The 12914-nt window shown below is 43.4% G+C and overlaps 1 protein-coding gene across 1 annotated transcript in view; it reads right to left on the reverse strand.

Moving 5' to 3' along the window:
- The window catches only part of LOC126109835 (uncharacterized), an 85328-nt gene that overhangs the window by 12919 nt on the left and 59495 nt on the right, over window positions 1-12914 (reverse strand). The window contains exon 4 of the mRNA XM_049914894.1: window positions 3868-4028. Within this exon, the coding sequence (XP_049770851.1) occupies window positions 3868-4028 (161 nt within the window). The remainder of the gene's footprint in view (window positions 1-3867; window positions 4029-12914) is intronic.

Here is a 12914-nt window from a genome sequence, read left to right on the forward strand (position 1 = left end):
ACTCGTACGGTTCAAAGGCAGATGCAAAACGAAAATTGCCACAGAATTGTCTGAGGAGAGAAAAAAAATAGTGAGACAGTGAAGGAATACTGGAAGAAAAGGAAAGAGGAACTGTGGTGTGCATACTGTAAGACCTTCAGTACACACACCATCAGATTATTTGACTTGTCACTCTAACAAAGTAGGCGAGTGTCAGCAATATGTCTCGTGGTCTTATAGTGGCATGTTTATCTTCTGCCGTTAGGTCAGATCACAGAAATGCCACTTGCACGCTTAGAGTAGCAGATTGACGGTGACCAACTTGAAACAGAACTTGATTAATTTTCACACACATTTATTAAAATAATAAAAATCATAAAAATTCCTTAACTTGGTTCTGGATGCTATTTACAATTGACAATCTGAAGTTCCTTTGGTATTGGTACGTTAATCTTATTCTCACATATATCTCTGAAACTTGACAAAAGTGTCTATACATTTCTCTTCATGGTTATGTACAGGAATATGGTAATCTTATTAGGCGTAGACTGAAACTTGAATATATACTGGTACAGACAAATGTAGAACTCGTACAGACTGGTACAGAATAATGCAGACTGGTACAGACTGATGCAGGAAAATGCAGACTGACTAATCGGAGATCTGTACACTTGTTATAATACCTCGTGCATTCATGTATCACTGTGCATGTGTGATCCGCAAGGAGAAAAGGTTCTACGTTAGCAGCAATCTCATTGGCTGTGTTACATATTAATACGTGGAATTTAGTCCGTCTCTATGGCAGCGCCATCTCAAAGTGCGGAGACAGACGAGCGCTGCGCCTGCACTGTTGTGCTTAACGGGGCGTGCTCTAGTGGGAAAGTTGTGTACACGCTGACGACGTGGAACTATGTACACAACAGGAACAAAATGTTAGGAAGTAAAACTGGAATGCCTAAGGGCAAGAAGGAGAAGAGAATAAAAAGATGAGTCATGATGGATGAAATGATCGTGTATGGAACTCTTCAGTGGGAGGCTGACGTATCCCCGGCGTTTCCGCTTTCATAGCCACGCCTAGCTACTCACCCAACCCCATGCATCACTCTTTGTACTTTCATCTCCTCTTCCACTTAGCCTCCCATTTTCCTCTTCCGCCCTCGTTGCTTGTCGGTCTCGTCTTGTATATGTGTGCGTGCGTGTGTGTGTGTGTGTGTGTGTGTGTGTGTGTGTGTGTGTGTACGTAACGAGCCCTTGTTTTTAATTTAATTACCCCTTCTCTCTGGCAGGGCGGTGATTAATGAATCCCGTCCTGTCACCAGCTAGCTGTTTCTCACAAACTGCCTGCCTCCGTCCACGCTTCAGACGGGTTACACGATGACAACCAACCACTTTTTATTCTAGCTATTTCGTCTCACTAACATCCGCTGGATATCTCGGTAATTTATGGCTGTCAAAATTTAGTCTACTTTATGCTGTACGGAACTTGTCACAGACAATGATCCGTGTAACTACAAAGTATTCTTACATAACTAAAAAGTAGTCTTTCGCGCATGGAAATATACGAGAAAGTGGCAAAAACCTATCAGCATGAGTGTGTATAACCGTGATCAATGTTCCGCCAATAACAACAACAACTGAAATGTGATTCTGTAACGCCTGAACTTTTTCTATCTGAGCACCCAGCGATCCTGGATATCTATTCACCACTACCTCATTTAAGTAGACAAACTAACGAAATGTGCCTATAGTTAAGCTGCATACATTTAAAAGTACAAATACTATTCACAGCTTATAAAGTGAATACTTCATAAGCTCACTGAAACATTAATTCAAGACAAAACTTGAACATTTACAATATTAACCTGTGTGCCGGACCGAGACTCGAACTCGGGTTCGGCAGACAGTTTTAATCAGCCAGGAAGTTTCATATCAGCGCACACTCCGCTGCAGAGAGGAAATATTATTCAGGAAACATTCCTCGGGGTGTGTCTAAGCCATGTCTGCAATATCCTTTCATCTGGGAGTGCAAGTTCTGCAAGGTTCGCAGAAGAGCTTCTGTGAAGTCTGGAAGGCAGGAGACGAGGTCCTGGTAGAATTGAAATGTGAGGACGGGTCCTAGGTCGTGCTTGGGTCGCTCAGTTGGTAGAGCACTTGCCCGCAAAAGGCAAAGGTCCCGAATGGCTCTGAGCACTATGGGACTTAACATCTGAGGTCATGAGTCCCCTAGAACCTAGAACTACTGAAACATAACTAACCTAAGGACGTCACACACATCCATGCCCGAGGCAGGATTCGAACCTACGACCGTAGCGGTCGAGCGGTTCCCGACTGAAGCCCCTAGAACCGCTCGACCCCAACGGCCGGCAAAGGCCCCGAGTTCGAGTTTCTGTCCGGTACACAGTTTTAATCCGCCAGGAAGTTTCATATCAGCGCACACCGTTGTAGAGTGAAAACCTCATCGTGGATTTACAATATTTGTTTCGTGCCCTTTCACATAAGGTATATACACTCTTTGGCAGACAGTATAACACTGAATAGCGCCTGGCATAGTCAAGAATATGCAAGAGAGATCCTGACTTTCAATTGACACGTTATTTGTCTAGATCGTGATCGAGTTAAGTAATCATTATATTAAGGATGACATTGCAACGTATTCCAAGGTCTTAATTATATGCCACCTTTTTCGACAACCTTGTCCGATCTTTGGAAAACAAAATATCATGATGACAGTCACCAATCAGAGCATCATCTCCAAAAAATGGGTCATCTATGAACAGGGCTTGCATTCTGTAGTCTTCTTAAATATGCTAGAAGGTAAGAGTGCAAATTTGTTCACTAAATTTCAGATTGTGTTGCATGTTTTAATAATCGAAAACAAATAGGTATCTTAATACTACAGAATAACAAAAAATAGCAAATAATCATACTATTTAATGACTTCAATATGCTCAAATATATAAAAATATATTTTCGTTATCAGTACTATTACAAGACATTAACTCAGGAACTAACTGTCCGTGGAATGTAAACATTTGAGCGTGGAAGTGTTGAGGTGGTGATGTGGTTATACCAGTGTTGTGTATGCCAGGCAGACTCGTAGCAAAAACTGAGATTAAGACATCAGTGAAATGATGTCGACAATAGCATACAGGCTGTTACGGTTGCAGGTTCGAATCCTGCCTCGGTTGTGGATGTGTGTGATGTCCTTAGCTTAGTTAGGTTTAAGTAGTTCTACGTCTAGGGGACTGATGACTTTAGATATTAAGTCCGATAGTGCTTAGAGCCATTTGAACCGTTTTTTAAAAAGTAAATGGCAAGAGGGAGTTTTAAACCTGGCTCGTCCGCCTAGCAGTCCAACGCCATGACTCATGCACATCACTCTATGTTACACACGTTGTGCTTGCACCGTTCACTGTTTCAATTTTTTTTTTTTTTTTTTACATTTCAGCACAACTTGTCCCTGTTTCCAAAAAAAAATTTTCAAATGTGTGTGAATTCCTAGAGATCAAACTAATGAGGTCATCACTCTCTAGACTTACACACTACATAACGAACTTAAGCTACGAACAACACACACCAATGCCCGAGGAAGGACTCAACCCTCTGACGGGAGGGGCCGCGCAATCCGTGACATGGCGCCTCAAACCGCGCGGCCACCCCGCGGGCCCTATTTTCAAGCTTGATCGGTGCTCAGTTTTTGATGGAATATCCACTGGGCCCCCTTTCCACTATATCAGAGGGGGGATGCGATGTTGAGTTTCCCTTGTTAGTACTGCACTACTATGTACGGACAGACTGGATTTTCCCCGCAACAGAACGTCCCACTGCAGCAGGAACGTGTAGTGAGCTGCGCTGTGCAGAGGAGTACACTACTGAGGTCTGGCTTACCCCGCGTTGGAGAAGTAGAGTTGATTGAGCGCGACGGCTGGACTGGTGAGGTTGCTCATGTCCAGCGAGAGCTCCGCAAAGACGGCCAGGTCGTGCACCGTTCCGTACAGCGTGCCTTTGGGCCCGATGTCCATCAGCTGGCACTCGAAGCCGTAGGTCAGCTGTAGCAAACACACGAGTCATTCTTCAGACAGAGCTCTGATCACCGTAAGTGCACTATCAAGCTACCAAAAATATTCAATACGAAGACCCCTGTAAACGATCGACCATATTCTCAAACGTAGCTGTGCTCGTCAAATAGACTTAACCCTTTGTTTCCTGACATAAGAAAAAATGTACTTTTTAACATTTTCTTTGCAGAATTTATGCTATTGTGGCCTCAAATGACGGTAGGAGTTTTTGTAAAATTTTATTTTATTTTTCACAACTTTTTTCTCTCCTGGTACTCACAAGTACCGTCAGACTCCATGGACAGAATCACAACATGCGCAGAAAAATGCTCCAATTTGTATAAGTTGTACTTTATTCCACACAAATATTAAATATTTTAACATTAGAAAATTAATTAACAGAAATATGATATTTCTGAATTGTTTTTAAATTTCATATAGATTTAATCTAGAGCAACTTCACAATACATAGTAACTTAGCTGTACATTTTTGACAGTATATACGTATCACATATTTAGTGATACCTCATGAAATTGTAGGAAACAGTTCTTTTTCTCATTGCAGCACAAAATCACTTTACATGTACCACATTGTGAATGTGCTCTCGACTGAATTTTGTTTTTCGCACAAATTTCGCATCGTCCTCTTTTACAACTGAACACCACAAAATGGTTTCCTCTGTTGCCAAGACGTACATCCTTCGGAACAGAAAAGTTATCCTTCCTTCTCTTTGGGAGAGTTATTTCATCTTTAACAGAGTTTCTCTTTTTGAGATTTGGCACTTGCTGTCCATTCATTAGCCCTAGTGCCACAGCACGCCTGAATTCCAGCAGTGGCAGTGCCCCATGTAGATCACTGAAAATGACGTAAGCATTGACAAAAGCAATTTCTATTGCTCCCCAGAAGAGACGGTGCCACCATTTCTTTGATCGCTTGTCAAGACCATAAGTTGAACGTAATCTGTCTGCATGATCCACACCACCCATGTTTTTATCGTAATCACATACAATAACTGGACATGGTAGTCATACTAGTTCCATCTTTCTGTTTTCTTGTCACTACGCTCTGTTCAGTGCCATGGAAGTTTGACGCAAAATACACTACTTTATTTTCCTTCCATTGAAATACTGTTAGGTGTAAAGATGACTCTCTGTGATTTGATTTAGACATTTTTCTTTAGGTAAATTGCCTGGCAAACCTTTCCTGTTTGTTCTAATTGCTCCACAGGCAAATGTATTTACCGATTTCTATGTGAGAAAAAGTGGACAGAACAACTAGTGAGAGGTAACGCATTGTTGCTACAATAAAGTATTCGCACAACCTGACGGTACTAATAAGTCCGCCTTATATTTTCCACTTTATCTCAGTCACATGTAACGTAATGCTTCAAACTATTATAAAAAAAACAAAGAAGATAAGTACGTGCAATGGAAAACTCAACGGAAGTTTCAATAAATTGCGCACAAATTCAGGCAACACCATGGAAACAAGCACATACAATCTTCTGTTTTCACAGCAGCGCGCGAAAAACAATTTCAAGCTCTGACCGCCAGAGAGGTCTATGTATTGCACAATAACATCTATGAAACAGTAGAGCAGAGTTACTGTTACGTACCGACAGGCTCTCAGATCACAAAACTGCACCACGAGAAAATAATGAGAGTCAAAACTTACTGGCACTTTTAAGTACCGTCAGGCAACAAAGGGTTAAGAGCCAAATAAACTCGAACACCTGCCTAATTTCGTTTGGAATCCCCGCGAGCAAGAAGAAGTGCCGCAGCACGGCGTACCATGGACTAATGTCTGAAGTAGTGCTGGAGGGAACTGACACCATGGATCCTGCAGGGCAGTCCATAAATCCGTAAGAGCACGAAGGGGTGGGGATGTCTTCCGAACAGCACGTTGCATGGCAGCCCACATATGCTCAATAATGTTCATGTCTGGGACGTTCGGTGGCCAGTGGAAGCGTTTAAATTCAGAAGAGTGTTGATAGAGTCACTCAGTAGAATTCTGGATGTGAGGTGTCGCATTGTCGTGCTGGAATGCACAATGGACATGAACCAATGCAGGTGATCAGACAGCATGCTTTCGTACGTGTTACCTCCAATGTTCACGTCTGTGTTCGGTGGCCAGTGGAAGCGCCTAAACTCACAAGAGTGTCCCAGTAGCCACTCTGTACCAATTCTGGACCTGGGGGTTGTCGCACTGTCCTGCTGGAATTGCCTAAGTCCGTCGCAATGCACAATGGATACGAAGCGATGCAGGTGACCAGACAGGATGCTTACGTACGTGTCACCTGTCAGAGTCGTATCTAGCGGTATCAGGGGTGCCATCTCACTCCAACTGCACACGCCCAAAACCATTACAGGGCCTCCACCACCTTGAACAGGCTGCTGCTAACACGCATGGTACATGGATTCATGAGGTTGTCTCATCCATATGAGTGTTAAAAGCAACTCGTTAAACTGCGGTTACACGATAAATCAGTCTAATCTGAAAGCCGTAAATTCAACTAAATGCCTAGGTATTACAATTACGAACAACTTAAATTGGAAGGAACACATATAAAATGTTGTGGGGAAGGCTAACCAAAGACTGCGTTTTATTGGCAGGACACTTAGAAAATGTAAGAGACCTACTAAGGAGACTGCCTACACTAATCTTGTGCGTCCTCTTTTAGAATACTGCTGCGCTGTGTGGGATCCTTACCAGGTAGGACTGATGGAGTGCACCGAAAAAGTTCAAAGAAAGGCAACACGTTTTGTATTATCGCGAAATATGGTAGAGAGTGTTACAGAAATGATACAGCATTTGGGATGGTCATCATTAAAAGAAAGGCGTTTTTCGTTGCGACGGAATCTTCTCACGAAATTCCAATCACCAACATTCCCCTCCGAATGCGAAAATATTTTGTTGACACCGACATACATAGGAAGGAAGGATCACCAAGATAAAATAAGAGAAATCAGAGCTCGTATCGAAAGATATAGGTGTTCATTCTTTCCGCGCGCTATACGGCATTGGAATAATAGAGAATTGTGAAAGTGGTTCGCTAAACCCTCTGCCAGGCACTTAAATGTGATTTGCAGAGTAACCGTGTATATGAAGATGTAGATACCCGTCCACGTCCATCCGCTCGATAAAATTTGAAACGAGACCCGTACGATGAGACAACATGTTTCGAGACATCAACAGTCCAATGTCGATGTTGACAGGCCCTAGCGAGGCGAAAATCTTTTTATCGTGCAGTCATCAATGGGACATGAATGGACCTTGGGCTCCGAAAGCCCATATCGATGATATTTCGTTGAATCCTTGCAGGCTGAGACTTTTTGATGGCCGAGCATTGAATTGTGCAGCAATTTGCGGAAGGGTTGCACTTCTCTCACGCTGAACGATTCTTTACATTCGTCGTTGCTCCCGACCTTTCAGAATCTTTTTCCTGCCGCAACGATGTCGGAGATTTGATGTTTTACCGGATTCCTGATATTCACGGTACACTCGTGAAATGGTTGTACGCGAAAATCCCCACTTCATCGCAACCTCGGAGATACTGTGCTCCATCGCTCGTATGCCGGCTGTAACACCACGTTAAGACTCAATTAAATCTTGATAACCTGCCATTCTAGCAGTAATAACATATCTAACAACTGTGCCAGATACTTGTTGTCTTATATAGCCGTTGCCGACCGCGGCGCCGTCTTTAGCATGTTCACATATCTCTGTGTTTGAATACGCACGCCTATGCCAGTTTCTTTGCCGCTTCAGTGTGCTATCGATATGTTAACGAGACTTTGTGAGCTTAATGTCGAAGAGCTTAAAACTTACAGTTGAGGCAAAAGCTGCTGATGTTCTCAAACCAAGATACACAATGTCACATTTTATGTACAATTTTACTATCGAAATGACAGATCGACCCTGTGCGATGTATGTAGGAATCAAGGATGCTATAATATTGCAGAGAGATATGAACAATACTATCATCTCTGATTGAATAACAGGGTGAAAAATATTTAAACCGACAACCGACAAACTCTGGGAGGTTGTAGGGGACATCAAAACAAATATTTTTTCTTACTGTCATTTTTTCCTATGAGCAATAATTAAACCAGTAGAGGAAGATTTCTTTGGCGGCAAATTAATTAAACCAACAAACACTTTTCCATTTTTTATGACCAAGAGACAACACTTACCACAATCCAATTTCAATTACAGCAGATTTTAAAAATGGCTCCATTGACCCGTAAGCAAAGGTTACACCGTCGTATCATGTTCTTTCTGACACGGGCAGAAACCCCAGGAGTATCCTGAATTGTTCCTGCTGCTGCTGCTATCCGGGCAACCAGATCCTCTTCTGGTGCAACAGGAGTTGCGTAAACAAGGTTGCGCATCTCTCCCCACATGTCTGGGTATCGAACAGGCCATGGTACAGGACTACCTCTGCTAATACAAGTTTCTGGGAACCGTCGGTCCAGGAATCGACGCACACGACGACTGAAATGTGCCGGCACCCCGTCATGTTGGAACCACTTGCGTTGTCTTGTAGGGAGCGGGATGTCTTCCAGCAATTCTGGCAATGCTCTGGCGAGAAAATTGTAATAGTGCCTGTCATTTAATGGCAGATACGGCTCAATTAAACAGTCCCCAACGACACCGACCCACATATTAACCAAGACCCGCATTTGATGAGCGCTAGTAACTGTGGCTTGTGGATTATCCTCACTCCAAACATGCGAATTGTGCATGTTGAAGACTCCATCACGCCCGAAAGTTGCTTCATCGGTAAACAACAGAGAGGATAGAAATGTAGGTTGCATTTCACACTGTTCCAGGTACCGCTGCGAAAACTGTGCTCTGGGTGGATAATCAACTGGTTTCAGGTTGTGGACACGCTGTGTGTGAAATGGACGTAACAATTGCTTTCTAAGGACTGTTCTTACATTTGTCTGATTCGTCCCCATGTTACGTGCAATTGCACGAGTGCCGATTGAAGGATCCCGCTCTACATGCAACAAAACAGCTTCCTCAAATTCGAGCATTCTTACCGTGCGACGGCGACCCTGTCCAGGTAAGCTGCTAAATGACCCGGTCTCACGCAGACGTGGGTACACACCAGCAGTGGTCGTATGATGCGGGGTACGGCGATTAGGATATTGTTGTTGAAAAACCCGCTGTGCAGATCGTCCGTTGTGGTGCGCTACGTAGTACGCACCAACCATATCAGTGTACTCACTCCAGGTGTATCGCTCCATTAGTAAACAGAGACAATGCACTACTACACTGGTGGACAGCAGTTGCCTTCAACTGAAGAGCGTGATACGGCCTCTAACAACTGAAGATCGTAATACGGCCTCTAACAACTGAAGATCGTAATACGGCCTCTAACAACTGAAGATCGTAATACGGCCTCTAACAACTGAAGATCGTAATACGGCCTCTAACAACTGAAGATCGTAATACGGCCTCTAACAACTGAAGATCATAATACGGCCTCTAACAACTGAAGATCATAATACGGCCTCTAACAGCTGAAGAGCGTAATACGGCCTCTGACAACTGCACAGCGTAATACGGCTCTGACAACTGTAGAGCGTAATACGGCTTCTAACAACTGAAGAGCGTAATACGGCCTCTAACACCTGAAGAGCGTAATACGGCCTCTAACAACTGAAGATCGTAATACGGCCTCTAACAACTGAAGAGCGTAATACGGCCTCTAACAACTGAAGAGCGTAATATGGCCTCTGACAACTGAAGAGCGTAATACGGCCTCTGACAACTGAAGAGCGTAATATGGCCTCTGACAACTGAAGAGCGTAATACGGCCTCTGACAACTGAAGATCGTAATACGGCCTCTGACAACTGAAGATCGTAATACGGCCTCTGACAACTGAAGATCGTAATACGGCCTCTAACAACTGAAGAGCGTAATACGGCCTCTAACAACTGAAGATCGTAATACGGCCTCTAACAACTGAAGATCGTAATACGGCCTCTAACAACTGAAGATCGTAATACGGCCTCTGACAACTGAAGAGCGTAATACGGCCTCTGACAACTGAAGAGCGTAATACGGCCTCTGACAACTGAAGAGCGGTAATACGGCCTCTAACAACTGAAGAGCGGTAATACGGCCTCTAACAACTGAAGAGTGTAATACGGCCTCTGACAACTGAAGATCGTAATATGGCCTCTAACAACTGAAGAGCGTAATACGGCCTCTAACAACTGAAGAGCGTAATACGGCCTCTAACAACTGAAGAGCGTAATACGGCCTCTAACAACTGAAGACCGTAATATGGCCTCTAACAACTGAAGATCGTAATACGGCCTCTAAGAACTGAAGAGCATAATACGGCCTCTGACAACAGAAGAGCGTAATATGGCCTCTAACAACTGAAGAGCGTAATACGGCCTCTTAACAAGCGAAGAGCGTAATACGGCCTCTAACAACTGAAGAGCGTAATGCGGCCTCTACCGATTTAAATAATCCTCATAGGAAAAAATTACATTAGGGAAAAATATTTGTTTTGATGCCCCCTACAACCTCCCAGAGTTTGTCGGTTTAAATACTTTTCACCCTGTATTATCACGGAGAAGAAGGTATACTTGAATGAATGACTAACACTAACTTCACTTAACGAAGGTTTATTCAGCACTTGTACATACAAGAGCCCGGAGTGAACTGCCTCCAGCCAGAACACGTACAATATATATACAGCTACAGAACATTCCAGTGCTATGTTTCTTGACACTTGTGGATACTTCTAGAATGTACTCGAACCGAATACAGAAATTAAAATAATGCTGTCAAGGTGAGTTTTGAACTCACGGCTCTCCATTCCATCATTAAGTATCACAATCACCACACCACGGTACTACTCACAAGGGAACCTCCCCATCGCACCCCCCTCAGATTTAGTTACAAGTTGGCACAGTGGATAGGCCTTGAAAAACTGAACACAGATCAATCGAGAAAACAGGAAGAATTTGTGTGGAACTATGAAAAAAAATCAAGATATACAAACTGAGTAGTCCATGCGCAAGATACACAACATTAAGAATACTGTGACCCCAGGAGCGCCGTGGTCGTGTGGTCAGCGTGAGCAGTGGCGGAACGAGAGTTCAATGGTTCAAGACTTCCCTCAATTGAAAAGTTTAATTTCTTTATTTTCAGACAATTATTTAGCAAAGCTGGCCAGGTACACAGAGCAGTATTGTTTACGTGATCGTGTGTCAGTTATCAAAGTTCAGGCGCTCACACACAATCAACTTAGCTCTCCAAAATTCCAGGACATGTTCAGATTTGCTTGGACATATGCAGGATTTGACGGTCTACACAAGGAAAAATTTGAAAACGTTAAAAACATACGTTTTGACAGAGCACAGGGAAAACCGTGCGACTGTGAAACTGTTGCATTCATTTGTTGCACTTTTTTGGGAGTGATTATCACATCCACAAGAAAATATAAATCGGGAAAGGTAGAAGAATCTTTTTACCCATTCGCCAAGTGTACAAGTTAGGTGGGTCGACAACATATTCCTATCATGTGACGCACATGCCGTCACCAGTGTCGGATAGAATATATCAGACGTGTTTTCCTGTGGAGGAATCCGTTGACCTATGACTTTGCGATCAAATGTTTTCGGTTCCCATTGGAGAGGCACGTCCTTTCGTCTACTAATGGCACGGTTTTGCGGTGCGGCTGCAAAATACAGACATTAAACTTATTATAGTGAACAGAGACGTCAATAAACGAACGGACAGATCATAACTTTGCGAAAATAAAAAAATTAAACTTTTCACTCAAGGGAAGATTTGAACCAAGGACCTCTAGTTCCGCAGCTGCTCACGCTAACCACGGGACCTTTTTTTTTCTAATCTCATTTTCTTCGCTTTTGTTCGTTGCATCTGCTCAATTGTATCGAGCAGATGGACGTGTAAGGGTATGAAGAGAACCTCATGAACCCATGGACGCTGCACGTCAGCTGTAATGGTGGGGGGCGTGTGCATTTGCGGTGATAAGGGACCCCTGATATGTCTAGATATGCCTCTGACAGGTGACACGTACTTACGCATCCTGTCTGATCACCTGCATGCATTCATGTCCATTGAGCATTCCGACAGGCTTGGGAAACTCCAGCAGGACCATGCGACACCCACACGTCCAGAATTGCTTCAGAGTGGCTCCAGGAACACTCTTCTGAGTACATACAGTTCCGCTGTCCATTAGACTCCCCAGACATGAACATTACTAAGCATATCTGGTATGCCTTGCAACGTGCTCTTCAGAAGAGATCTCCACCCACTCGCATTCTTACGGATTCATTGGTAGCCCTTCAGGATTCAGGGTGTCAGTTCACTCCGGCACTACCTCAGACATTGGTCGAGTCCAAGCCACGTCGTGTTGCGGCACTTCTGCGTCCTCGCTGGGGTCCTACACGATATTAGGCAAGTGTACCAGTTTCTGTGGCTCTTTCCCGTATTTAATACTATAAGTAACAGATTAGCAGAACGGATTCTGAAAGAACATGGACCGGATGAAATGGCCAACGAAATGAGTCAGTTACAGTAGGCACTTCCTCTGAGGAAAACAGTGGAGGTATCCACTAAAAGCTGGAGTTTCTAATCTATCTCACGCCAAATAAGACCGAGAAAATTTTATGTAAAAAAAAAAATTGTTTCTCCCGGCATGATTCATGATCGTGGCAAAAACTGTTAGTATTGGCTGAAGTACACTACTGGCCTTGAAATTGCTACAACAAGAAAAAATGCAGATGATAGACGGGTATTCATTGGACAAATATATTATACTAGCACTGACATGTGATTACACTTTCTCACGCAATTTGGGTGCATAGAAACTGAGAAATC

Source organism: Schistocerca cancellata, chromosome 12 (genome assembly GCF_023864275.1).
Source record: "Schistocerca cancellata isolate TAMUIC-IGC-003103 chromosome 12, iqSchCanc2.1, whole genome shotgun sequence".
Classification (NCBI taxonomy): Eukaryota; Metazoa; Arthropoda; class Insecta; order Orthoptera; family Acrididae; genus Schistocerca; species Schistocerca cancellata.